This window comes from Brachyistius frenatus, unplaced genomic scaffold, assembly GCF_029030835.1.
Source record: "Brachyistius frenatus isolate BFR_SWC_R1_liver_20210118 unplaced genomic scaffold, ASM2903083v1 Contig_1, whole genome shotgun sequence".
NCBI lineage: Eukaryota > Metazoa > Chordata > Actinopteri > Embiotocidae > Brachyistius > Brachyistius frenatus.
Genome location: NW_027210600.1, coordinates 4,300,956 through 4,328,907, shown reverse-complemented (window position 1 = coordinate 4,328,907; position 27,952 = coordinate 4,300,956). Strand labels below are relative to the sequence as shown.

General features: G+C 42.4%; 2 protein-coding genes across 4 annotated transcripts in view; one reads left to right on the top strand and one right to left on the bottom strand.

Moving 5' to 3' along the window:
• The window catches only part of veph1 (ventricular zone expressed PH domain-containing 1), an 82,290-nt gene extending 54,607 nt beyond the window's left edge, over positions 1 to 27,683 (bottom strand). For 2 of the 3 annotated variants that reach the window (XM_069703928.1, XM_069704104.1), the window contains exons 1-4: positions 27,568 to 27,683; positions 19,409 to 20,046; positions 19,018 to 19,236; positions 15,265 to 15,439 (exon numbers count right to left, since the gene is read on the bottom strand). In XM_069703928.1, the coding sequence (XP_069560029.1) occupies positions 15,265 to 15,439; positions 19,018 to 19,236; positions 19,409 to 19,546 (532 nt within the window). In that variant the 5' untranslated portion in view covers positions 19,547 to 20,046; positions 27,568 to 27,683. Of the gene's footprint in view, positions 1 to 15,264; positions 15,440 to 19,017; positions 19,237 to 19,408; positions 20,047 to 27,310; positions 27,389 to 27,567 lie in introns of those variants that run through there. The other variant, XM_069704014.1, reaches the window with a different exon arrangement.
• Positions 430 to 9,301, top strand: ptx3a (pentraxin 3, long a). Its single transcript, XM_069704354.1, has 4 exons — positions 430 to 568; positions 5,012 to 5,171; positions 5,819 to 6,258; positions 8,305 to 9,301. The coding sequence occupies exons 1-4, from the start codon at positions 430 to 432 to the stop codon at positions 8,958 to 8,960; spliced, it is 1,395 nt and encodes a 464-aa protein (XP_069560455.1). The 3' UTR covers positions 8,961 to 9,301.
• Positions 27,684 to 27,952: the final 269 nt, after the last annotated feature.

The window sequence follows — 27,952 nt, the reverse complement described above, 5'->3', positions numbered from 1 at the left end:
CCCTCTCTGGCTGCAGTACTCTACACCACTGGGCTTCCTGCCAAAGGATTGCTCAGCATTTTAAAAGAAAGAATGGGAAATAGAGAGAGAAAGAGAGAGGTGGAGAGTCACTCAGGAGGATGGGCCAAATACAGTATAAGAGAGTGAGGGGTTCCAAGAGAGAGCAGCTCATAGAAACAGACAGACAGAGCAGCAGCAGCAGCAGAGGCAAACTAAACACACACAGCCAGCCTGACTGTAACTTTCCTTCACCACACAGACACAGACACACACACACACAGAAAAGAGGGTAGCCAACCTGAAACTCGGCAGACACACTCACATACATCTTTCACACTCAGGTCTTTCACACACTCGGGTCTTTCACACTCAGGTCTTTCACACACTCAGGTCTTTCACACTCAGGTCTTTCACACACTCGGAGGTAACATGTTTCGGTGCAGGCTCCTTCAGGCAGTGCTGTCGGTCTGTCTGTGTCTAGCTCTCGCCGCCTATGAGGATGATATCGAGGTCAACTACGATGACACCTACTACAATGAAATCACAGAGGGAGGAGAAACAGCAGAACGTAAGTGTTACCCTGTGTATGTGTGTGAGTGTGAATGAAGGATTTATCTGATTAAGATGCTCAGATAGCCTTGGCTGCGAATTTAATTAAATTGTGGAGCATGAACTCAATTTCTTAGAGGATTAATGCAGGGGATTGTGTCAGAGGTAAGATCAGGTCATCGATTTACATACTAACCTTTGCCATTACAGTGAAAATGTACTGCAGGGGAGCAGCAACAGAGAAAACCTTTGACTAATCCTCCAAATTAAAATAAGGTACAAGGCATCAGTCACCATAAATGGGCAGATACTTAAACTGAGAAAGTTGTGCAGTGGTTTTCCACTATCAGTGAATATTAATATCATCATATGATGACAGAAAGCAAAATAAAAGTTGTAGTGAGAAGAACAAAGGGCAAACTATCACCATCCAGTAATACTGTAACTGCTTCACAGGGTGCAGAAAAACAAAAAGTAAAAGACAGTTGGGGGATTAGTGGTTTGGGATGGTATCTTGATTTCATAATCAATATGTATGATCATGTTGCTGCTATTCTGTGAGAAATGTAAGGCTTTGATTTGAACCACTTTGTTAAGTTTCAGTTGGTGTATTGAGTAGTTGCTAAAGATGCACAGAGAGAACAAAAAGTACCACAGTATGTACAGTAAACAGACCGCTGGCAGAGTTTGTGTATGAGATGAGCAGGATCGTATGCCGAGCCAGAGAAGCAGCGTTCTTTTTCAGTTGCCTAATAAGACCAACACACATTACAGCATGAATGACTGCTCACCAATTGCAGAAAGACGACAGTATATCATTAAGAAATTCTTCTCTCAGCTGTTTTGGAAAGCATCGATGTTTTTCTGCATGCATGCTTGTGCAGTGCTGTATGTGTGTTGTGCACACGTGTGTGTGTGTGTGTGTGTGTGTGTGTGTGTGTGTGTGTGTGTGTGTGTGTGTGTGTGTGTGTGTGTGTGTGTGTGTGTGCACGAAAAAAAAAGAGAGTGTGTTTTTCTGTGTCCTTCATCAGGTTACAAGTTTGCATTTGTTTGTTGTTTTAAACCTGGCAGGAGGAATAATTACAGCACAAGCGGTTAACAGGCAGGAAACTGGGCACCAGGCTGCAGTGTGATTAAACGTGATATGAGGGCAAAACTTGAGAGTGGCTCAAACAAATGACTGAATAACACACACACACACACACACACACACACACACACACACACACACACACACACACACACACACACACACACACACACACACACACACACACACACACACACACACACACACACACACACACACACACACACACACACACACAAGAGGTAAAAGAAAAAGCTTGCTTCTGCCCGCTAAAGCAAAGGGGGCACACGGAGGGACAAAGAAACACACATTAACTCATAACGGGTTTTGTGAACTGAGAGAAGCCACTATCCGGTGAGTTAAGCGCAGTTTGTATGCAGGTGTGTGAGGAAGGAGAAAGGTCAAAGACTGGAGGGAGACACAGATCACTGCTTCTGACCTGCTCAAATCTCTGAGTGGAATTTGAATTAATGAGGGGAAACCTGAGAGAGGTCATGACACTGTTCATTTTTAAAAGGAATGACAGGCTGAAACAAATTACATGTAGCAGACAAGTGAATCCCTTTGTTCAGTTCCACATGTTGCCAACAAACCAGGTGATAACAGGAGGATTAGTTAGAAAAGTTATACTTTTACTAAATTAGGTAACTTTCCATGAGCCTGTGTTCTCATGTAAACTGATTTAAATAAACGTAAATGCATGTCCTGGGATTGTTACCCTGAACAATCATTTTGAAAAGTCACATAAAAATACATTCAATTCACTCTATATAATTGTGAACACCTAAAACATCTGCCTTAATGGTAAGCAGGTCAAGCTCATTAAATTGAACTTTTTTCTCTACTTCACCCCACATTCATCAAAATCACTGCTAAACCACTGTCAGACCTTCTCTTTTGGATTGGTGGGTCAGAAAGAGCAGAGAGCATGAACTTCTGTCTGATATACTTTGAACATTGACGACAGGAAGTCAAAACAAATCCTGCGACAGCGCCCCCCCCGGGATACGTTTGCAGGTATAAACAGAGTCTGAAAGGCTCGGCCGTTAAACAGAACAGTGTGTCTGATATATACAGTGGTGTGAAAAAGTGTTTGCTCCCTTCCTGATTTCCAATTTTTTTGCATGTCTGTCACACTTAAATGTTTCAGATCATCAAACGAATTTACATATTAGTCAAAGATAACACAAGTAAACACAAAATGCAGTTTTTAAATGAAGGTTTTTATTATAAAGGGAGAAAAAAAAATCCAAACCCACATGGCCCTGTGTGAAAAAGTGTTTGCCCCCTCCTGTTAAAACATAACTTAACTGTGGTTTATCACACCTGAGTTCAATTTCTCTAGCCACACCCAGGCCTGATTACTGCCACACCTGTTCTCAATCCAGAAATCACTTAAATAGGACCTGCCTGACAAAGTGAAGTCGACCAAAAGATCCTCAAAAGCTAGACATCATGCCGAGATCCAAAGAAATTCAGGAACAAATGACAAAGAAAGTAATTGAGATCTATCAGTCTGGAAAAGGTTATAAAGCCATTTCTAAAGCTTTGGGACTCCAGCGAACCACAGTGAGAGTCATTATCCACAAATGGAGAAAACATGGAACAGCGGTGAACCTTCCCAGAAGTGGCCGGCCGACCAAAATTACCCCAAGAGCGCAGCGACGACTCATCCGAGAGGTCATAAAAGACCCCACAACAACATCCAAAGAACTGCAGGCCTCACTTGCCTCAGTTAAGGTCAGTGTTCATGACTCCACCATAAGAAAGAGACTGGGCAGAAATGACCTGCATGGCAGAGTTCCAAGACCAAAACCAAAGCTGAGCAAAAAGAACATTAAGGCTCGTCTCATTTTTGCCAGAAAACATCTTGATGATCCCCAAGACTTTTGGGAAAATACTCTGTGGACTGACGAGACAAAAGTTGAACTTTTTGGAAGGTGTGTGTCCCATTACATCTGGCGTAAAAGTAACACCGCATTTCAGAAAAAGAACATCATACCAACAGTAAAATATGGTGGTGGTGTGATGGTCTGGGGCTGTTTTGCTGGTTCAGGACCTGGAAGACTTGCTGTGATAAATGGAACCATGAATTCTACTGTCTACCAAAACATCCTGAAGGAGAATGTCCGGCCGTCTGTTCGTGACCTCAAGCTGAAGCCAACTTGGGTTCTGCAGCAGGACAACGATCCAAAACACACCAGCAAGTCCACCTCTGAATGACTGAAGAAAAACAAAATGAAGACTTTGGAGTGGCCTAGTCAAAGTCCTGACCTGAATCCTATTGAGATGCTGTGGCATGACCTTAAAGAGGAGGTTGGTGCTGGAAAACCCTCCAATGTGGCTGAATTACAACAACTCTGTAAAGATGAGTCGGCCAAAATTCCTCCACAGCTGTAAAAGACTCATTGCAAGTTATCGCAAACGCTTGATTGCAGTTGTTGCTGCTAAGGGTGGCCCAACCAGTTATTAGGTTTAGGGGGCAAACACTTTTTCACACAGAGCCATGTGGGTTTGGATTTTTTTTCCTCCCTTAATAATAAAAACCTTCATTTAAAAACTGCGTTTTGTGTTTACTTGTTATCTTTAATATTTAAATTTGTTTGATGATCTGAAACATTTAAGTGTGACAAACATGCAAAAAAAAAGAAATCAGGAAGGAGGCAAACACTTTTTCACACCACTGTATCCTCACTCCTGGATTGTTTTACCCCCTGGCTTTGTTTTATTCCTCTCCTTCCTGTTTCTCAGTGCTCTTGTTATCTCTCTCCCACCTCACAGCGGGTCTTCCCCTTCCTTTTCCTTCCATCTGCCTCCTCACTATCAGCACAAAGTCAGATAACCTCACAGGAAAAGCAGCAGCCGGAGACAACTGCCCTATTTCTTTCTCACCTTCTTATGTCTCTGCCAACAACTTGACATCCTCTTTTGCTCCCACCTATGTTCTTCATTTTACCTGCTGTTCAGCTATCTACCTCCACTATCTTTGTCACGGCACTCGCAACATCAAACATTTCCTTTTCTGTCTTACAATTATGGCCCTGAAGTTCCTGTCGTAATTAAATAAATCAACTGCATTCAACTGGGCACATCTGAAAAGAGTTAGACATTTCCTGCTGCACTCTCTGAAGCTACATCTGCCATTGCATCTGGTCAATAAAAGCAAGTTCAACCTTTTTAAACCCGACCGGACTAATTCACTTTTCCTCTATGAGGGCCAAAGCCCTTGAACTTTTGTAGAAGAACAGTCCATCTATTTTGGTGTGAGAAAGGAAGTTGTATGTCGCTCTATATGCTGTAAGAAACCCAATGAGTTCATCCTCTGTTGGATCTCAACATTTTTCCCTCGTTGTTCTCCGTCCCTCTTCGCAGCCACACCGAGTTCATCCCCCTGCAGTTCTTCAGACCTGACCAAATGGGACAAAATGTTCTCGATGTTGGAGAACAGTCAGATGAGGGAGAACATGCTGCTTCAGTACGCCGATGACATCATCAAGGTGGAGATGGGGTCGCTGCGCAGTGAAATGCTGAGGTTGGTCGGAAAAATGAACTGGAAGTCATGTAGTCAAGCAATGATCATCAGAAATGACCTGAAGAAAGAAATAATCTGAAATAAGATGGAGTGTTTGAAGCCAAATATTATTTTCTATCCTTGATCCACTGAGATTCTGCAACTGCAGATTATTTTCATTAGTGAATCATTTATCATTATTTGGTCGATAAAATGTTGAGAAAAAGAAAAAAAATGCCCATAACAACTTCCTGAGCCCAGGCTTATATCTTCACATTTAATGTTTTATGTTGCTAACAGTTCAAACCAAAATATATTAATTTCACCGCATAAAAGACTAAGAAAGCCAGACAATATTCACAATTCAGAAGCTAGAATAAGTGATTTTTTTTTTTTGCCATCCTCCCATAAAAAATAGTTTAACGATTAAATTGTTATCAATAATGCCGTTGATTATTTTCCTGTCCGTCACAAAATCAATTACTTGCCTTATCATTTCAGCTCTGTATGAGAACAGTGTCTTGAATTCATCCAGTTCAATTGAATTCTAATGGTTTTATATCTGATTTTAGGCCAAACTAATGAGCTTGTTAAATGTAGAGCCTTAATCGCAGAGGATTAAACTCTTCAGTAGAAAAGGTTGAAATCTTTATTATTGGTCCTGTCAGTTTTGTAGCCCAGTATGGTGGTTCCTGTGGGGTCGCAGTGGAGACAGCAGGAAGAAGGATGGCGTCGCAGATGGAGGGTCGTCTCAGAGAAACTCTGGAGCGCCTCAAACTTGGGGATCTGGCTTTTGCTGCTGCTGGGAAGTCTGCGGGGAATTCCTACCAGTCGGAAGCGCTGCTGCAGCAGCTCCTCTCCGCAACACGAGCACAAGTGTCCCGACTCGCCAAGCTGGAGACGAGCTGCTTCCGCAGCCCAGGAGTTGGGATGGGAATGAATACTAAGACGGGCTCTCAGCTTCCAGAGAGTGGAGGGGAAGGGAGCCACGAGCAAGAGGTCACATCACGACAGGCCGTTTTAGACAAGACTCTGGCTGCTGTGCTAGAAATGAAGGGTGCGCTGCAGGTGGTCCTGAGATCATCGAGGCAGAGAAACTTACCTGCAGGTCAGATATCAATCTCACCATGAACAGCCTCTGTGTCTGTCCTTACCTGTTGTTTCCTGTTCTTTGTATTTGTGTTCATTGCTCTCCCCTGTGCCACCCAAACATCCTTCCACCTTCAATCCCCCCCCACCCCCCTCCCGCATTGACACATTCAGGTCATGCTTCAAGTAAAAGAATGAGACCCCCCTCTGTCGGGCCGCACTTCTGAATGTCCAACAACCAATCATGCAGCTTATGTTTGTCCTAAATACCTTCTCCACTTTCTCTGTCTGTCTCCAGGCGGGTTGTCCTCCTCTAGTAGCAACCTATCATTTCCCCTTTACTTATGAACACTAGTCTCAGTTGAGACAGTCAGGTCAAAGCAGATTACCTAGCCGGCGAGTACAGGGTCAGCTGTTGATGCTAATTTATTGTCTCTTACTTCTGTTGATTTAACATTTGTGTCAAACACATTTTTGAGTCCTCAATAGAGAAAAAACAAAACCCAGATCAATCAGATACTTAGCAGAAGCTATTTGGATTGACAGACATATCTAGTTATTTGTAGAGGTTTGAAAGTAATAATAGAATTGTATAATAACACAAAAAAAATGAGGACATACAAAACTCCGACTGGACTACGAACACAACTGTTTGTAGTTTTAGTGAGCAGTTACTGGATTTCTGTCCATCAAACACTGACTACTAAAAATGTTTAGAGATTAAGTGACAGAGTTTGAGAACGTAAACTTGGACCGAATCACCACTCATATCAGTAAAATACCGGGATTAAAAGGCACAAAACAAGCAGAATAAATTACATTACTCATCACACACACACACACACACACACACACACACACACACACACACACACACACACACACACACACACACACACACACACACACACACACACACACACACACACATACACACACCTGTGAGTGTGGCCTACATACAGAGCACAGAGAGGTGTGGTCGTTAGCCAGTCCCCACAAAAACCACACCAAAGCACCCTGGGAAAGTAGAACCAGATGAAAACCATCATGAACACACACTCAGCATGTTCAAAATGTCTTTGTCACCATTATTTTGTGAGTGGCAGAAACTTGAGACAAATGTAACATCAATATTTGGGTTCTCCGGTTTTATCAGATAAGAAGTGTGTCTGCTAACTGGAGGGAGTGAGAAGGAGGTGGGGCAGAAACAAGAGAGAATAAGACAGAGATAAAAATAAAAAAAATTATGAAGAAAACTCAATAAAAAATTAGGGATGCAGATTGAGATGATAAGAAAGAGTGGAGTGCAAGTGTGTATGTAAACATTACACACTTAATTTACAACGTGGAAAAGCTCTAATGTACCTCCAGCATAGCTCTTCAGCACAGACCGCATTTACACTGCATTAAACCAATATGACCAGAAAAGGCCTCACTCAAAGGCATATACACACATACCATACACAGCTTCTATGCTTTACATACCAGAAGACTAACCAACAAAAGTAGGCTTCACAATGCAGAGTGAGTTTAAAAGGGAGTGTTTGAGGGAGAGGGTGTTTGAATGAGTAAAGAGAAGAGCAGGGAAAAGAAGATGAAATGAAGCAGAACAAACCAATGAACCAGATGACCCAGAAAGGTGTGGATGTGCATCAGTGTGTGTGTGGCCATAAACTGAACTTTGACTAATGTGTCTCATTCAATCAGACACCCATATTTAATGTTGCCATTACATTTCAAAACAACACTCAGTATGGGGAGAGTGTGCTTGTAATAAGTTAGTTAAGTTAAGTTAGGCACAGCAGTAATGAATGCAAGACGATAATCTGAATGAATTTCATATTGTATTTATGTCTGTAAACTCTTTGGAGTCTCATCTTCAGCCCTCATTTAATGTGGAGTCCCCCAAGGTTGACTACACCATAGTAGCACATCCTTTAAAGTCCAAGTTATGTTTCTTAATGATGGGAATACTTCTCAGTAGGGGCAACAATAAAAGAGTCCACATAAATTTGCATGTGAAAAGGCGATTCAATGAATTCTACCACATCTTCTTGTTGCGCAGGTTGTGAGATGGCCCTCCTGTTCCCTATGCGCTCCCGTCGAATCTACACCGCTGTCATACCGGACGTCCCTATGTCCCTCTCCTCCTTCACTGTCTGCATGTGGGTGAAGCCGACCGCCGTCTCCAACCAAACCGTGCTGTTCTCCTATGGAACCCCACGCAACCCATATGAGATCCAGCTGCTGCTCGGCCAAACCTCGGCCCTCTTCACCGTCGGAGGAGAGGCCCACCTGGTGGAGGCGCGAGGTGTTGTGAAACTGGGACAGTGGCTCCACTTGTGTGGCACCTGGTCCTCCAAGCAGGGCAGGGCGTGCCTGTGGGCAGACGGCAAAACTGTGGCCTCCACACCCGGAGTGGCCGAGGGACACGTGTTACCCGACGGAGGCTCGCTCCAGCTGGGGCAGGAAAGAAACGGCTGCTGCCCTACGTCTCCAAGGAGCGGGAACGGCGTGGCAGGATTTGAGGGAGGGTTCAATCCCAAGCTGTCCTTCGCGGGGAAGATGACAGGCGTAAACATGTGGGACAGGATCCTGTCAGGGCCGGAGATAAACACTCTGGCTTTTCAGGAAGGCCAGGTCTGCGACCTGAAGGGGAACATGGTGGCATGGGGCGTGACGGAGATGGTGCCACATGGAGGTGCTCAGTTCATCTACTGAGTCATTCTCTTTATGGTGGAAATTTTCATCATCATCATCGCCATGAATACGCGCAACATCGTGATAAGACTTCATGCTAAAACTGAAGAGACTTCCAACTATTTTTATCATCTTTGTTCCTATAGTTTAATGTTGTAATTTTTTTGTCATTATAAAGACTGCCATTTTCTTCACTGTTATCATGAACGCTAATGCTGCGAACAGACTCTACTGGACAAGTTCAAATGAGAGAAAGCCAATGCTGTGAGAGACTGAAGTTTATTTTTGTAACACAACCTTTTGAACTGAAGCTGGAACACGAAGACACACACACACACACACACACACACACACACACACACACACACACACACACACACACACACACACACACACACACACACACACACACACACACACACACACACACACACACATTCACATTCACACTGATGTTCATTCAGCTTAGAACACTTGTATTGTAGCAGGAAACGTGCTGCAAGCAGCATTTACCAAAGACTTAATTAGACTGCAAGACAGACAAAGAGTCTGTTGTTAATGTGAACGGGTTCGGAGCCAGCAAACAGAGGAATTACCGGACAGCCAGCCAGGAGAGGTAAATATGAGGTCACAGAAAATTACAAAAGATCATCTAATTGTAAAATGATTCATTCTTTGGAGTAAAATTGCATTTTCCCCCTTTTTCTATTGAAATTTGTTCAGAAATGTTAAGTCCAGTTAAACCTGTTTCCCTTTAGATTAACATCAATGTATTAAAAACATTTGCTGTCCGACCTTTTCAGTCTTGTAGGTACAATAATCATGCCAGCCATGTCATCTATCCCCATTACAACTGAAAGCAAAGGTACCGTACTAATGCGTTGATAACGTGTTTTGATGTCATGAGCAGAACAACATATGATATATGAAATACTTGCGTGGCTGAAAACTGCTGTACTTGCTTTCATTTTAAGCATACTAACTAGCAACTCTAGAAAATAATTTAGCAACTTATTATTTCATTTTAATCATTTTCTTGAATTTGTGAAAGCTTTTAAAGCATTTTTAAAACGTTACATTTCTAAATGTGTACTCATCAAAGTGTTTACATACATATATAATTCCAGTTCTGCTTTGTTAGGTATTTTCATTTCATTATAGGATAATGTTTGTGTTTTTTGATACTGCATAAAGTAAGAGTAAAACTGTTCTATTTGTCATGAGATTGACATTATTTTAAATTTGAGAAAAGAAAGCGAGGACAATGTTTACACGATCTTGTCTTTTATAAACTAAGTTGTCTTTGTATGATGTGAAAGGTGAAATTGAATGTATTTTGTACATAAATATGCAGTATTTTGCATAACTGGATGAATGGAGTGTGAGGTATGAATAAACATTTCAAGGTGGACAAGCTATGTCAATGATTTTAAAATCTTACCGGGATCATACTTAACGATTACGTCCTCTAATGGCTTATAGATAGGCCTGTTAAATATGTTGCACTGACATAGCAATTTAGAACATGTATTGATCAAAGCACACACACCAATAGCAGAGCAGTGTCTTGCTGATGAACACTTGTGGACATGTGAACAGGAAAAGACAGGAATCAAACAACCAAACCTTCAGTTAATGAACAACCAGTTCCACCTGCTGAACCCCAAAACTATCCATCGATCCACAGTTTAGACTTTTCCTCCTATATCACCTCTGCAAATCAGCTTCTGAATTTACTGTCATTTTTTGTTCTTTTACATAATCAGGAAATACTTCTTTTGAGTGTTTGCTTGTTTATGGGCACTTCAATCTAAATTAAGTTAGAGATTTATACAAGTATACAGTACTGTGTAGAAGTAACCCGAGAAAAAATAAACTAAAATCAGCATCGGTGTGACCAGAATTTAGCATTTTATAACAACACTGATTTGGCAGCAAGTTTTTCAACGCATCTTGCAAAACTTGCCAAAGTTCTTTGTTTTAATGTCTTTTGTACGGATCATAGAATCTGTTGCAGGACTGTTTATATTGTCTCCAAAGATAGTTTGTCATTACTGTGACTGTATGTTTGGGGTCACCGTCTCATTCTACAAAATGAGTTTGGGACCAATCAAACACCTCCCTGATGGTATTGCGTATTGGTTCTCAACATCTAATGTGCCTAAATCCTTCACCCAGCAACAAACATAACATTTGACCGAAAAACTTTCCACAGAATGCAGGTTTGACACTGAAAACACATCTGCAGCTGCACAGAAATAGCTTGCATGTTGTTTGCTGCTCACATGTGCTTACAGTTTACTGTGGCACATCCTGCTGAGGGCCCATGATGAGCCTGCAGGTTTCTCCTGCAGCTCCAACCTCTGTGCAAAACTTTAACTGTGACCTGTTAGGAAATGAAAACATCCCCAACATTTAGACACACTCGCATCCAACCCACACTCATCACTCTTCTTTCCCTGCCGTCTCTCAACCTTACGCACCAGAGTACAGTGACTACATATGTTTTACAGCAGGCGAGCCAAAAAGAAGACGTATAACTTTTGATAGATAACACAGTCCCAACTTCTCTTTTACCTTAAGATCTGGTTTAACTTAGAGATTGAAGGAACGCCCAACTCTAAATCCCTGTGAGGCCAAAGCAAGCCCATATGTTGTGAGTTTGTATGTGAGACATCTAATAATGACTGAGTCCGGCTGTTGCTGTAAAACCTTCACACTACATTTTGCTGTTGGCTTCCTGTAGCTAGAAAACACACACACACACACACACACACACACACACACACACACACACACACACACACACACACACACACACACACACACACACACACACACACACACACACACACACACACACACACACACACACACACACACACACACACACACACACACACACACTTATAAAGCTCACTACACAGAAAGGACAGATACATGATAGATATATGACAAAGTGCAAAATACAGCAGAGTCACGTACTAACACAATGCCTTCCAAAGAAGAAAGAAAACCTTGTATTCAGTAACAAACACACACACACACACACACACACACACACACACACACACACACACACACACACACACACACACACACACACACACACACACACACACACACACACACACACACACACACACACACACACACGGGCAGGTCATCCATCCTGCTGGCTCCCATAACCAACCAATCATCCACTTCACCCTTGTGTTTCACAAACCTCCAGGCTTGGAGGTTGAAATGATCAGAGTACAGTAGATGAGGCTCCGCAGTGAGATTAGAGATACAAATTTGAAACGGCCAAAGCTGCATTAAAAACTGCCTGAGGAAACGTAAATTTGAACGCTCTATAATAAAGCCTTCCAGCAACACTTGTTCACTTTCATCCTCAACACATGTGTACGTGCCATACTCCCAATTTAAGATCCATTACCAGTTGATCCACTCCAGTCCAGCTGGAGCACAGCCACTGCACTGCTTCAGTGTATATTTGCTGGCTCGTTCTGTGGACCCAATCTTTTCTTTCTCCTCTTGCACTTTATGTATCCTTTCCTCTTTACTTTTCTTCTCTCAAAGCTCTCAAAGTAGGCCAGGCTCCACTGTGTAATGGTGTACACGAGTGTCCAGTAGTGTAGTATTATGTGGTGACTTTGGGGGCCTAATAAATCTATTGGAAAGAAGTTTCAGGACCATATTTTTAAAACAAAAGTATGTGTCCCTTGAGTAGCCAACACTCAGGAACATGATACACCAGTGGGGCCTACAAGATGTAAATGTTGAAATGAAACACATTAAAATGACACAGTTATACAACCAAGTGGGATGTCTTCATTAGCTTCTCTAAACACCAGGTTTTCTGTTTTTCTATTGGTTTTCTATTTTCACCCACAGTTTCATGAATCAAAGTGCCAAGTGTCCTCCTTCAATTTGACACTTTAAGCCCAAAATCTGGCAACATTTCAGTTGTAAAATGAACCAGACAGTAGAGAGCTAAGCTGTTTCATGTGCAGAGCTGCTGGCAGAAAATGTGCTCGGTGGGAACACCGAGCACAGCTGGTGCTGTGTGTGGTGATTAGCCCCATTGACTGTGTGTGTGTGTGTGTGTGTGTGTGTGTGTGTGTGTGTGTGTGTGTGTGTGTGTGTGTGTGTGTGTGTGTGTGTGTGTGTGTGTGAGAGAGAGAGAGAGAGAGGTGTTAGTTCAGTAGTTCCCTAAAGTGGAGTTTGATTCATATAGAAAAACACACCTACACATGCAAATGCACCCTGGGCCACACAAAATCAAGCCCACACAATGTGGAACTGAATTGTTTCTGCAGAAACGGCTTTTTATTAACTGAACTCAGAGGCCCTGGCTTATGGACTGTGTGTGTGTGTGTGTGTGTGTGTGTGTGTGTGTGTGTGTGTGTGTGTGTGTGTGTGTGTGTGTGTGTGTGTGTGTGTGTGTGTGTGTGTGTGTGTGCGTGTGCGTGTGTGTAGGCCTGAGGGGTAAACAGGCACCCATCAGGCAGGGCTAGCTGTGGACTAAGCACCTTTAAACCTACAGTTGTGAGCTTGAACAGCATCTGTGTTGAAAAAAAGATTTCAGGGCTCAGCTTTCTTTACCCACGGACCAAAGGTCAGCTCAGTTACCTTTTCTGACCCGAGCTGTTAAGACGGAAAGTTGAAGAAAACAATGATCATAATCAATGCCTGAGGACAATATCGCCTTACACTCCTGGACAACGCTCAGAGTGCCGTTTTATCGCATTAGTTTTGCTTTCAGAGGAAACGTGCACTTCCTCACAGACTGTAGCTACTTTGGTATTATGTGATTGTTGGAGGAAATATTTGTTTTTCTTTAATAGTCTACAATGTGATCCTTTGTGGGGAAAAATGCACACATGGTGTGTTAACTGTGTCCGTGTGAGTTGATATATGTGAGAAAAGCAGAAAAGTTTGATCAGTTTATGATCTCGGACATCTCTCCAAACTGGATGAGATGGAACAGGTGTGAACAGCACTATTGCAAATTCAACTGTCGTCAAGCCTGAACGACATAATAGCTCATATAATGACGTATACGTATGAGCGATGGACAGTAGCATGAAACAGTTGTAGTTTGGTTAGGTTGAGGAAAAGATCTTAAGTTTGGATTAAAATAACTGTGTTAGTTAAGTTATGTGTACGTACATAATTTGAGTTAAAGTAAATCAACATTTTGTTTTCACACTCTACACGAACAGCAGTCTTCTGGCGGAAAGGCCTGTGTGTGATCTTTGATTTCCCTCCCAGTATCTTGGGCTATGTTCAAACTGCCAGCCCAAATCCAATTGTTGTCATTAATATGACAACAATTGGATTTGGATTATTTATAAGACTGAACAGCAAAAAAAAACCCTGATTAAATGTGATTTTTGCAATCCGCATTCAAACCACACTTCAAGGTGGTTTGAAATGCGATTCCAGTCGGATTTCTACAGATGCATCTTAGTCTGGACACTCTGCAGGCTCAGATCAGATTTCTTACATCACGTAACAGGAAACAGTGACAATGTCATGCAGACAGGGTGAGCACCCCCCTCCCCCTCCCTGCACCCACCCTTCAGCCTCCCCCCTACGTTGACTGTCACTGTTCATAAGTCAACGGACCTCCTTCTTTCTCCCCTCCATAATTACAACCACTAGACATCACAATAAACGTAAATATGACTTAAATTAAGCTGCTTCAGGACTCTGTTGAAACCAATGCAAACGGTGACCCTATTTTACATCAACAAGCAAAGATGGCAGAACCTATTCAAAAAGTGCTTATGTAGCTTCCACACAGACAAAAACAAGAAACTGCACAAGACAAAACAACAATTGTCCTTTTCTCCTAATCAATACTACTTGTGTATTAATTTCCATTTTACATCAAAGCTCCATGAGGGAAACGATGATTAGTAACAGCTGCTATTTGCCATCATTATTATCCTCAATGGTTTTCCACAACTGCTGATTACAACAGTAATTCCTTTTTCCACTCCAGTAAAATACTTGATCCCATTGTTTCAGGTCTGCTAACATGCCTCATAGTAAGAGCGCACGAGCGCTACTTCTACGAGCCAAACCCACGTCAACAATCAACAACTAAATAAAAACTAAAACTCCATTCAAAGTTTATTCTTAAGCAAAGTTTTTCTACAAATCACTTTCTGCGTCACGTTTCCTCTTAGTTTTAAAAAGCACATATCCTCCCCTCGCCCGCATATTGTGAAAGAATATGTCTTTCTGAGGCAGTGGAAACTCAGAAGAGAGGAGATCCTATTTTTGTGTGTGAGTATGTGTATGTGTGTCCTACCTCCCAGCACACTGAGTGTTATGGCCTCTGTGTGTTCAGCCAACAGGTCAGCCTTGGCTATAGCAGCCAGGGAGAGATAACTGGACATGTTCCTGCTCAGCTCCCTGTTCCCTCTCTGCAGGAAACGCACCGCTACCGGGACAGCCAGCACCATAACCGAAGGACAGCTGTAGTTCTGAGGAGACACAAGAAGAGAGGAGGTTGAGGAGAGACCAGGCATCGTATATTCAGTGAAAGGCAACAGGGGCATCTTTTAATTACTGTGAACCATGTCTCTGGAACGGACTCCCTGAAGACCTGAGGGCAGCAGAAAGTGTTGATATCTTTAACACCAAACTCAAAACCTTCCTTTTTAATCTGGCCTTTCATTGAATTTGATTTATTTCATTATCTATTTATTTAAGTTGATTTTATTTATTGGTATATCTTTTGCCCTACATTAGTATTCTATTTAATTTCAAATTTGTATCCTGCCTGTGGTGTTTCCTCATTACAGATCTGTGTGGTCAAGGACGGCCGTTTCCTGAGTTCCTCAGTTGCGGTTTTTATGGAGCCCTTTATTCATAGAGATTCATTCACTCATTTATTGCTTTGAACACATTTAAATAAATGCATTTATTGCTTGAATGGGGAGGGAAAGTGAGAGGGTTAGGGTCAGGGCCATAAAGTCTTATTTCTGGATTGATTGATGGATTTAAAGGACAAGCTCAATACAAAAATATTATAATTCTCTGTCTGTGTTCAGATACTGGGGTATTCATGCACGGACATATTGTAATTTATGAAATGAGGATAATGGAGGCTGACACCATAGAAAAATAGGACACAGTGTCTGCATTCACAAAGTGGCACTGATAGAAGTGGGAAAACTCTCTCTAATCTTGGGTTTGTTTTATGAAAAAAAAAAAAAAAGGTGCAGCAAAGCAGCACTGACTTTACAGTTCTGGCTTTTACTTATTATTATCTACAAAGGTAAATACCAAGAACAGGTGCTTGTTCTTTATAGTTGCTGATGTATACAGATTACACATTATGACCACCCTTAACAGTAAGCCGGGCTTTCCTCAGGCAATACCGTGAGTGCCAAAGAGATTAAAACAGGCCCTAAAACAGGTTTACAATGCTGGCATATACCATGTGATGCAGATATGGAGAGAAGGGAAAGTATCATATTGAAACATACAGCCACATGCAGACGTCTGTACATAGAAGAGAGAGGGAGGTCTGGGATTTGAAATGCTCTAGCACCCTCCACAGGACAGACTTTATATAAGTGAAGTTCACAACACAACTTTGATGTTACATTGTATACTTGTTTACCCACTTTTACCACATCTGCTTCTACTTCAGAATACCCATAATGCCTTTTAATTGGGTATTTACAGACAATGGCTTAGAGCATAGTCTCTGTCCCTGTCGTGTCTTTATTCTGCCACATGATGGCAGCACAGATACTACATTCAAAAGAAAATAGACATTATTCCTCCAAACAATATAACCTATTAAATAGACTGTCTATCAGTCTACATTAAATTAAATGTATTTTACCAAAGGCATAAAAATGAATCTGAATACAAGAATCATCACAAACTAGATTGTTACTGGAGCTATGAGCTATTTTAGGGTACAGACCGAGTTCAGTGTGTACCTGTGGGGGATGAGGTAAACACAAAATGTTAAGATGGTCCACGCTAACAGCTGTAGGCAGTGGGTATTAAGTGTAAGTCAGTCCTCCATAAGATTTCTGCCCCCTAGCAGGTTCCTCATGCATGGATGTCCAGATTTATTCATCAAACCAACTCTCTCTCTCTCTCTCTCATCTTATTCGGCAGAGTCACTTTAATGTCAGGCTCAGCACAGATCAAGGAGTCCGTGTAAAAAACCTTCAAGAAGCCATCACAAACCAGAAATTTGTGTCCGTGTGTGTGTGTGTGTGTGTGTGTGTGTGTGTGTGTGTGTGTGTGTGTGTCTGTTGTGCACTAGCAGGGAGCTAATGAAAACCCCTCCACGTAGAATAAGTCTCTGTGGGACCTGCAGGGGAAGAGTAAGACAAGTGTCAGTGCATCTGTAGATTCAAAATGACAGGGAGGCAACGAGAGGATAGGAAGGAACGGAGAGGAAGGTAGTCGGAGAAGGTAGGAAAGAAGGAGAGAGAACATAGAAATAGAGAGTAAAACAGATTTAGGGAGACAGAGAAAGAGAAAGAAGTGCTCCGCTGACAACTAGTAAGTTAGGACATCTGAGCCACAAGCTGCAGTCAAAGCTGTCAGAAGTTTTAGTCTCACCTCTCTGTGTGTGTGTGTGTGTGTGTGTGTGTGTGTGTGTGTGTGTGTGTGTGTGTGTGTGTGTGTGTGTGTGTGTGTGTGTGTGTGTGTGTGTGTGTGTGTGTGTGTGTGTGTGTGTGTGTGAGAGAGAGACTGTATATGTGCCTTTCCTGAAGAATCAGCCTCATTACGGTGGCATTAAGCACATTCCCATTCCCAAGGAAATCAGGAGAGAGAAGGTGGAGGAGAGAGTCCCTCGGCTTTTAAGCCTTTTAGCTGTGGAGGTCTGATGGGGAAAGAAGGCAAGATTAAAATTTATATTTTCAAACCCCTTCAGCATTGATTACATAATGTATTTTTGCTCTTCAAGCAAAGATTTCCCCCTGGATATAATGTTTCTTTCATCTGTTTGTTTACTGTACTGCTTGTATCATGCGATTTTTCTCACTACTCAATACGTTGCCTTCCTTCATCTCTTTTTCCCATCCTTAGAATACCCACAAAGGTGTTTTCTGTTGATGACTTTGAAACAATTGTAGCACACGATTGACCCATTATCTGCAGTATTAAGAGAAGATACCAAACCAAAAAAAGCAAAGGGCATCTGCATGTTCTGTTAAAAGTGCTTGTTTAGGTTTTTCTGAAATGGGTTCAGGACCCTCGAAGTGGCCGCAAGATAAATTTGAGGGCTCACAAGATGATTAATGGAAACAAAAGAAGTAAAAAATTGTAATCTAATATACAATAATAACAACATTTCCCCAATCATTGCGTCGGAGATTCAGAGAAGAAAACCATGCAACTTATGTGCACATTAATTTAGCTAACAGTATATAAAACAGTTAAAAGTGGCGCCAATTTGTTTTGGATAGTTTTCCAATGCAGGACCTTCACGTTGAACTGGGTACCTTTAATTTCAATGTTGTTAATTTTACTTTGGTAAAAGATTTGAATATTTTCTCCACACATACTGAGCTGCTGCAGCCACCAGTGTCATGTTGTTACAAACGTTACATCTGTTTCATCGTCTCCCCCTGGAGATGCTTACCCCTCTGGCACGTAACTGCTGTCAGTGTCATCGTTTGTCAGATATTTTATTGGTATTGACAGTACCCCCCCTCACCCTCTCTCCCCTAGTCAATTACACAGATTACATCAAGGACTGTGCCATGATTGCTTGTAGCCTTGCTCTGCATGATGTGCACTAATATGAATCTGTGGCTATTTTTAGATTGATATAGAGTCTGGTGTTATTTTGCACGATAAGATTAAGAATCTCTTGCATATCACACTGGCTATAGTATTAATCAAACTTGTGCCAATGAGACCTTTTTCCAATCTGGACAATCCTAATTTCATTGTTGCACGATAGCAAAATACATGATGTTGAAAATACCATGAGCAGACATTGAGTGCTGACAGGTATGTGCAAAAGTATGTGCTCAGGAAAACCAATACGCCACGACAAAACACCGGTCAGTGTGTGTACCTGCAGGATACAGCTGGTGATGTCAGAGGCTATCTTGGCGTGCGGCGTGTCCTCTGTGTTTTCACCTTGCGGGGTGAGGTTATGTTCCAGACATGACTCCCACAGTCCCACCAGCGCTGTGCTGTGCCGCTCGATGGAGCCGGTCTCCCTGATGGCTGTGGTGATGCGTGTTATGCAAATCTCCACCACAGCCTGGTCATTGTCGTTGGTCAAATAGTCCTGTCAGCCAGCAGACACCATCAGAATGCAAAATTAAGTACACAATGATAAATTAAGGACGAAATACATTAATTATGCATACATAATTAATTAAGGTAGCATTTGTATTGTGACTTTCTGGATATTATCTCCTATGTGTGTTGGCTGTGCCAATCTTAACATTCCTACTGACCGGTGAGCAGGAGATGGCCTTGATCTGGTCCAGAGCTTGAGACAGACAGTCTTCAATCTCTGAGTCGTCCAGAGAGAACAGATCTCCCGCCCTGGACAGATCCCTCTGGCCCAGCACCTGGCTGAACAGCTGATGCATCCTGACTCTGATCCTGGCCCGAGTTCAGGACTCCTTTCAGATCAATCTGGGTCTTTAAGACCCCCTGATTGCAAAGGAGTAAATCTCCGACATAATGATCCAGGAAAATCTTGAATTACAGAGAACAACTTCTTGGTTTTAGGAAGGCATTTAAATAGTATACACGGTCCTTTGCATTGTAATCCCAAAACCACACAGAAAAATCCTTCACATCGCCATCAAGTTACACAAGATGAAACATTTCAGGCACTGTTTTAGGCCTTCTGGGGCCGAGGAGCACACTCCAGCTGGTACTTTGAATACATGGAGAAATATAAGCATCATATTTGGAATCATTTATTGTAAAATTTGTGTTAAAATCCTCTTCAGTGCAGTCCAGGTTCAGGTAGATTGGGCAAGGCTGGACCAGTTTGACCCAATGTTTCTCTGGGTCTACCTGAGGCGTGTTACCGTGGATACAAGGCATATTCTGCAGAAGGCAGTCTTTCCACAGCAGAGTCCTGAAAGATTGGAGAAGAAGATTAAATCAGCTACAGAGAACAGAATGCTGGATATTCATTTTGGACACAAAATGATATTCTGCCAAGAAATACAGTGAGCAGCGAAGACTGAGAAATCAATTCTGATCAAATAAGTACACTAATTAGTGACTTTTGGGATTTTTGGTCACAGAGGTGGATGACAGTCAGTATTAAATTAATTGTCTATTGATCTGTTTGTTAACACTACTACCAGCAGATGGTTAGGATAGTTTAGCTTAATTTAGCATACACCCTGGACACAGGGGGAAACGGCTAAAATTCCTAAAGTTTACAAAATCTGGTCCGGTAAATCTTGTTTGTCACCGTGATGTTGCCATGCGAACAGTGGAGACTTCAGTGTGTCATTGGTCCTGGCAAGAAAATAGTCAGGCACAACCTCGTGTGAAACGACAACTCGCTCTTGTCACTTTTTAGTTTTTGTACTCATTAAACAAATGCGATATGACAAGTCAGTGAGCTTCAGGTGAATTTTATAACCTTTAAAAAGAAGATCGTTTCAGGTGTCTCTCCCTGCCTCTGGCCTTTAAATTAAACTAAGCTAACCTTTAAATTAAGATAAGCTAACCTTTAAGTTAAAATAAGCAAACTGCCTAACTGGTGCTTGAAGTAGCTTGAAAATATCTGCTCAAGCTTCCCTCCTCCAGTTTCCTCTCATTCTGTCCTCTTTTAATGAGTGCAAGTTGTATGTGATGCTGTGATCTAAAGGACTGCTTGGTTATGTGTGACATTTCAATCAACAAAATGATATATACTTTTTAAAATGCACACATATATATATGACTATGCATTTGTATTACTTATACATTATACATTATGAATAGTATTCATAATGTGACTATAAGTAACACAAAATAAATAAATCTAAAGGTTCAATGAGAACACACAGCCCTTCACTATGATGTGTTACGTATGCCGTTTAAGTTGTGGGAATTCAAAAGTACAATGTTAACCATTTACTTGCCATTATCGCTGCTCTTGTCAGCCTCAATTACACATTAAAACATTAACACTGCGAGGAGCACTGGAAGGGTTGAAGATTACACACACACACACACACACACACACACACACACACACACACACACACACACACACACACACACACACACACACACATGCACGTACGTACGCACAGAGGGAGGGGAGGAAGAATAGCAGGTTTAATGATATCTTTCCCCTGTAATAGAGAGACTGAAGCAGACATGACTGGGCCCACAGGTGCTCATGCTAAATCGGCACAAAAAAAAAATCCCAATATTGTGCATCCCTCGTCAGAACTGAACTCTGCCTCCTGTCAGAGGATTAGCACCATTGTCTGCTTCCCGCAACCCACTTCCCACTACAATCACACGTCATCTTGCCCTCACGCCATTTCTCTGAAAGCCACGTTGGAGAGAGCCCAAGCCAGACCAAAGGAAAGCACAAAGCAGAGCACTTGGGAGACCGTTATCTCTCCTGCCAAGCCGGTGACGGCCATGGAAACCCGACCATTGCTAGGAGACCACATCAGGAATTCTTACTGGTCCAAACCAGGGCTTTGGGTCCAAAACAACAAAACAGACACAAACACAAGGCACAGAGATTTATCTGACACGCACAGACACACACCTATTATCCTCGTTGTGAAGTGCAAAAATCTGAGCTCTGTCTCTGCATGGTTGGAGGAACAGTAAAAACCCTGCATACAGTATGTGCACATTGTTAAGGACACTGTTTGAATATTCATTGTGAATCTGCATATTTAACTTTGTGACAGGATATATAACTTTAATTATGAGTTTATTGGGTACACCTGCCCAGGCCAAGACTGATGCAGCCTGATACCGTTGTGCTGACGAATCCTACACATATGAGGGCTACAATATTCATCATTTGAGAGAGGTGTTGCTTCAACTTTACTTATTGGAAGGCTGAGGAAAGGAGGCATTGGAAGGAGATGCAGAGAACACATTCATGCAGAGGGGAGAAACGAGTCGGATACGTTCAGCATGAAACAGAAAGTGAGACAGACTGAGAAGCAGAGCGATAGAAAGCTGGAGATGGATAATGTTTCAGTGCCCCGAATTCCCTGACTAAACTGCAGACAAGTCACATACTGAGCTCCCATTATTCCACCAGAATGCCCCACACACACACACACACACACACACACACACACACACACACACACACACACACACACACACACACACACACACACACACACACACACACACACACACACACACACACACACACAGGATATTATATAAACATGCCATCTCCTCTCTCCTCACTAGTGAACCGGTGTGTTTATGTACTGTATCCTGTCCTGTTCTCACTATGTCACAGCCCGCCTGAGCGCCATGTGTGTGTAAAAGCAGAGGGGAAAAAAATGGGCCAGAGGAATTTCAGTTCTTGAACAATCAGCTAGTTACTATTAATCACCCAGCTACGGCTCAGCGAGCTGAGGAATGCAGCCTTTAAACACTCACACACACCGTCGTGCTTTCCTCACTTCAGAGGACGTTGATTTCCTACACACTTTTCCTAACCACTACTAACCACGACTTGTTCAACCCTAACCCTGACCCGAAAGCTGAATGTTTTACATCACAGAGACGTTCTTATTGTCCTCGAAAGGGGGGGCAGGTCCCCACAATGTGGCTATGTAAACAGATATATGTCCCCACAACATGAGTGACACAAATGCACACGGTGTATTTATTTACTATTAATAACATATTTGAGTTGAGTTTGTCATTTGTCTGCTACTGATGTGCTGTCTGTCTTCTGCAAATACTTTGACGACATGGATTCATCCAATGAAATCCAGTTGAATGTGAAGCTCTAGCAGGCGGCCACATGTTGCAGGCGGGCTGTGAGTGGGCCACTAGGTGAGGGTGAGGGGGTGACGGGGGGTATGCGTTGGCGGGGGAGGAGGGAGGGGGGTTTACAGGCTATGTGTGGACAATTCGACCAAAGGGCCTCTCTCTTTCTTGCCTCCACCGCTGCCACTACTGTCTTACTCAGCTCACCACCAGAGAGGGGAGAGAAAACACTGACTCTTTTGTATGACCTATGGAGACCCCCCCCACACACACACACAGACCCACACCCACACCCACACACACACACACACACCCCACACACACACACCCCGCCTCTCTCTCTCTCTCTGCTCAGCCGGCCCTATCGTTCTGTGTAATGTGCACCTGCTCAGCCTGCAAGACATCACACACACACACACACACACACACACACACACACACACACACACACACACACACACACACACACACACACACACACACACACACACACACACACACACACACACACACACACACACACACACACACACACTTTTGAAAGGAGCTGGGTGAAAGGCAAAGACAGAAGAGCTACAGTAGGACAAAAAAAACTGCATTCCTCAGTTTTCTCTACATCACTGCTTCCGACTGAGTGTGAATTGAGAAGTCAGATGTGGAACAATAAAAGTTCTCCCAATGTATTTCTGGCTTTCTTTCTTTAGTCCTCATTTATGCAAATATTTATCAAGTAGGTTTGTGAGTGGGGTGACGGGTGGAAGGAGAGGAAGAGCCTTAAACTCCGTTGGAAAGTTCCTCACGTCATATTAAGACAAATATATGTCTTATACACTCAGGAAAGCATTCTTAAAACACACCTGCTGGACTTCTTCTGATTTGAGCTTTAGGACTCTGTACCATCTCTTCTGTCTGGGTAACTGTGGGTTGTTAACACTGCTTCCGCAGAGTGAATAGTTAGCTTTGTATGACAATCACGAGGATGCAGCACTACATGTTCGAGTGTGCCAAGTCAAATATTTAGCGTGTTTGTTGAAAAGTGTCGCGAAAGCATATCCTGGGAAATCGGACGTACTTTAAAAAATGTGAGCTTCTTTTAATGTGTCGCTTGAAGATTCGTCATTTTACTTCTGGACACTGAATGAAAACACATGCATTACTTTTTAACGTACACATAAACAACAAATACTACAAGTCTGGACTGCGGACCGACCAGCCAACAATGACTCGAAGTTACACAAACATCCACAACAAAAGATAAACATGGAGTGAATCAGCCGATTCATTATCAGGTGCTTTAATGGAGCGAATCAGACGTGTTCAACATCCTATATGTCCCCAAAATGTGTATTTGTAGTTTGACAAGACTTTTCACACTTCAAATAGTAAAAATAAAAAAAACAATTTTACTTTATATTTTTGTTTTCAAATATCTTCTTGTCATATCCGGAGAAGAAAAAACCCCTTCCATATTAATGGTATGATTAAAGTCTGGTTAGGTCGGTAGTTATTTTATAACTGGGCCAATCGGTTATGTAATGGATGCCTTGAATTTCATGAATAAGTAAGATGAATAAGTCACAAAGAAGTGACTCCCTGAAGACGTCTTTGGAAATAGGTCCACACTGCCGCAGAGAACTGAGTTAAGACTTGAAAGATAGACCCCCGAGGTTCAGCACAGGAACATACTGTCGGAGTATTGTATTATATGTTTGTGTGTGTGTGTGTGTGTGTGTGTGTGTGTGTGTGTGTGTGTGTGTGTGTGTGTGTGTGTGTGTGTGTGTGTGTGTGTGTGTGTGTGTGTGTGTGTGTGTGTGTGTGTGTTTGTGTTTGTGTGCTTGTGTGGGAGAGAGGGAAAATGTTCCATTATTTATTCCCTGCAGTTATGCAGCTGTGGAGCAGCGATGGGAAATTACAGTATGACAGGAGCTGTGGAAAACAGCTACTGTAAAACACACTGAACGACAAAGAATAAAAGAGAGACAAAGTAAGAAATGTGGAGAGACATGGAGAGAAAACCGAGACTGAACATGGGAGTGAATATCTCTCCTTCCCTCTTGAGAGCGGTCACCGTGAACTTGATAAGAGAAAGCAGAACCAGACCACAACTTAACGCGACTCGTATGGAAGTCACACCGCCTGAAGCAGGGAGAGCAGATTTGTTCGGAATAGGAGTCAAAACGTTCATAAACACACAGAATGATATCTTCTCTCTGTAGGTGTATCCTTTAAAAAAAAAAAAAACCTCTTTCAATCAACCATATTCTGCTACCAGCTTATCTCTTTGTTTTGTTTTGGGGATTTTCAACTGTTTTATGGACAAAACAAGCGATATGACAATATTAACTCGGGTCTGGGTAAATGTAGAGGGACATTTATTGTCATACTCAGGCTGTGACCACTGGTTATTTTCATTCATCTCATACCATTCTGTATTACTTAGTCTATCAAATGTCAAGAAAATAATGAACAAAAACCATAACAGTTTTCAAGACCCCAAGGAGATGTCTTCATAATGTTTTGACCAACAAACACTCCATATTTCTCCCAAGAATATTTTGTTTACTGTCATGAGGCGAAGAAAAGCAGCAAATTCTTCCATTCGAGAGGCTGGAACGGACAAATGTTTGGAATTCTGTGTGAAAAATGGCTCAGTGACTTTGATGAAAGGAGGTTTTTTTTTTTATTAATATTTGATTGATTGACTATTGAGGTTGGTTCATAATGGAAAACTATATTTTCATGCACCCCTACTTCTATGTCATGAGATAAAAGTTACTTTCTTGCTCTGTAATACTTCCATTGAACCCTCATATATAAAATATCTTTTGGGAGGGGGATTCCAGAGGAGAAGAAAAAAAAAATCATATCAAACAGAAGAGCCACTGTTGTGAGTTCATTCCTCTTTCCATTTTGTGTGTTTGTGGCCATACATGTGGATGTAAGCGTGAGTCTCTTCAGGCATAACTGTGTCAAATAGCAGTGAATCCAGCCTAAAGAGTGGATGGTGGGGGTTTCTCTTCTCTCTGCTTTGGCTCTGCTGCGCTGAGACTCACCACTGCTGAGAGGATTTCCATAGCGGAGAGGAGAAGAGCTGGTTGGAGTAGTGCATTACCGCCACACTCAGCCAACTAACATTCACCCACATTTTCAAAATCATTCATTATTCATTACTCCCCGCTGCCTTCTGCAGCCCAAACTCTGCTGCTGAATGGAAGCATGTTCTGGTTTCAGCATACAGGTCTGACCCAGGAGTACCGACCGCTTAAAGGAATGCTTTCAGAGCACTAAATATTAGGAGTGGATTCTTAATAGCGATCCGCTTTCAAATACTCACGGTGTTTGTTCAATGTGTTTTTAAGTTTAGAAATCTTTTCATAACCGGCACCCTGCACGTTATCTAGTTTTCCTGTTTGCTGAGTGATTAAGAAGAATGAATAGCTATAATGAGCAATGAATCACAGATCTCACTTGGTGGGTGCATAGCATATAAAGAGAATCGTTTAAATACATGAAGCTGTTTCTGAAAAATATACAAGTAAATGCACAGCTATTGGAGGATGCGTCCAAATAATCAAGCTTTGCCATCCTGATCTAAAATTTCTTGATTCCAAGGTAATATACTTACCGTTTGTGAAACTCACACATAAAGTATGGATGTAAATCGAAGTGAAAACAAGCGAACCGGGGTAAATTACATAAATACATGCATATTACATATTAAAATACAAAAGTATTCCTGTAATGTTTTGTCAGTCTGGAGATAAGCAAGTGGGCTCAACTGGACACGTGATGAATCGGCAGCTTCCTCACAGACCATGATGGATTTAGCAGGAATAAAAAAATGAATGAGAACATAAATGAATGGATGAATGATTGGATTTCAGGCTGCTTTTTGAATTAAGTTGGCAAAATGTTCTGATAAATTTCACCATGCCCGTGAATAGAAAATCCGTTTTTTGTTTTTTTTATAGAAATAATGAATACAAAAAAAAAAAAATAATGGTTCAAGTTCAAAGCAGTCTCGATAATGTCCTTCCTTCCCGCCTGGGACATCAACATCTGTCTGTCTCAGAAGTCTGTGACCTTGAAGAGTCCCCCCTCCCCCTCCCCGCCCCCCAGCACATACACACAAGTGGAGCAACTGTGGATTTCGACTTTAACAGAGCATTAAGAGAAGAAACGCGCTGAGTAAATGTGAGTAATGCAACTGAACTTCCCTTTCAAGCTCTCTCAGGACACATTCCTCTGTATTCACACCGAAACACACACACACACACACACAGAGAGAGAGAGAGAGAGAGGTGGGCATAAGTAGTCGAAGACATCAAAATGTTTCAGGCAAAATCAATACATGTCCACTATATAGTGCCGTGTGTGTGTGTGTGTGTCTGTGCCGTGCCTTCAATAATTACCAAGTATTTAACCTTGTATTACATTCAGTTGTAATTCAGTGGTACTTGAATTGTCCTCCTATCCACATCTGTGGCACATCGATGCTCTGACCACTGATTTCACCTCATCCAGTTAACTTTCCAGACATCAAGGAATGTGCGTGGCGTTCGTGCATTTGGCCCGGCGGCGCTCCGGTGTCTAATGACAGAATGCCATGCAACAAGAAGACCTCAACCTGCTTCCTTTCTCAACACGTACGCAGCGTCGGACAGCTTACCTGCTCCATGCACGACGTCGAGTGGCGCGCGGACACAAACTGTGGCGCTCCGTTTCAGGACCTCCAAACCGCGGCACATAGCAACACACACAAATTGCCCCTGCACAGCTTCAGGTTCCCCCCACAGAGCACCCTTTATGTTCATCCTCGCCGGCCACCATTGCGAAGCGCGCCATCGTGCGGCCACGCGGAGCGCGCGGCGCAACAGGTGGATGGAGGGAGGGGACAGGCTGGCGTGGTGCGTTCAAGAACTCTCGGTGCTTCCTGATTTCTGCTCGGTGACTGGGAGAGGAGCTAACAAAGGCAGTTAGGTGTGTGTGGGGTGGTGCTGCTTCTACGTAGGGGGGAGGGTGCAATGCAGATTCAGGCCTCAGCGAGTTTGAGT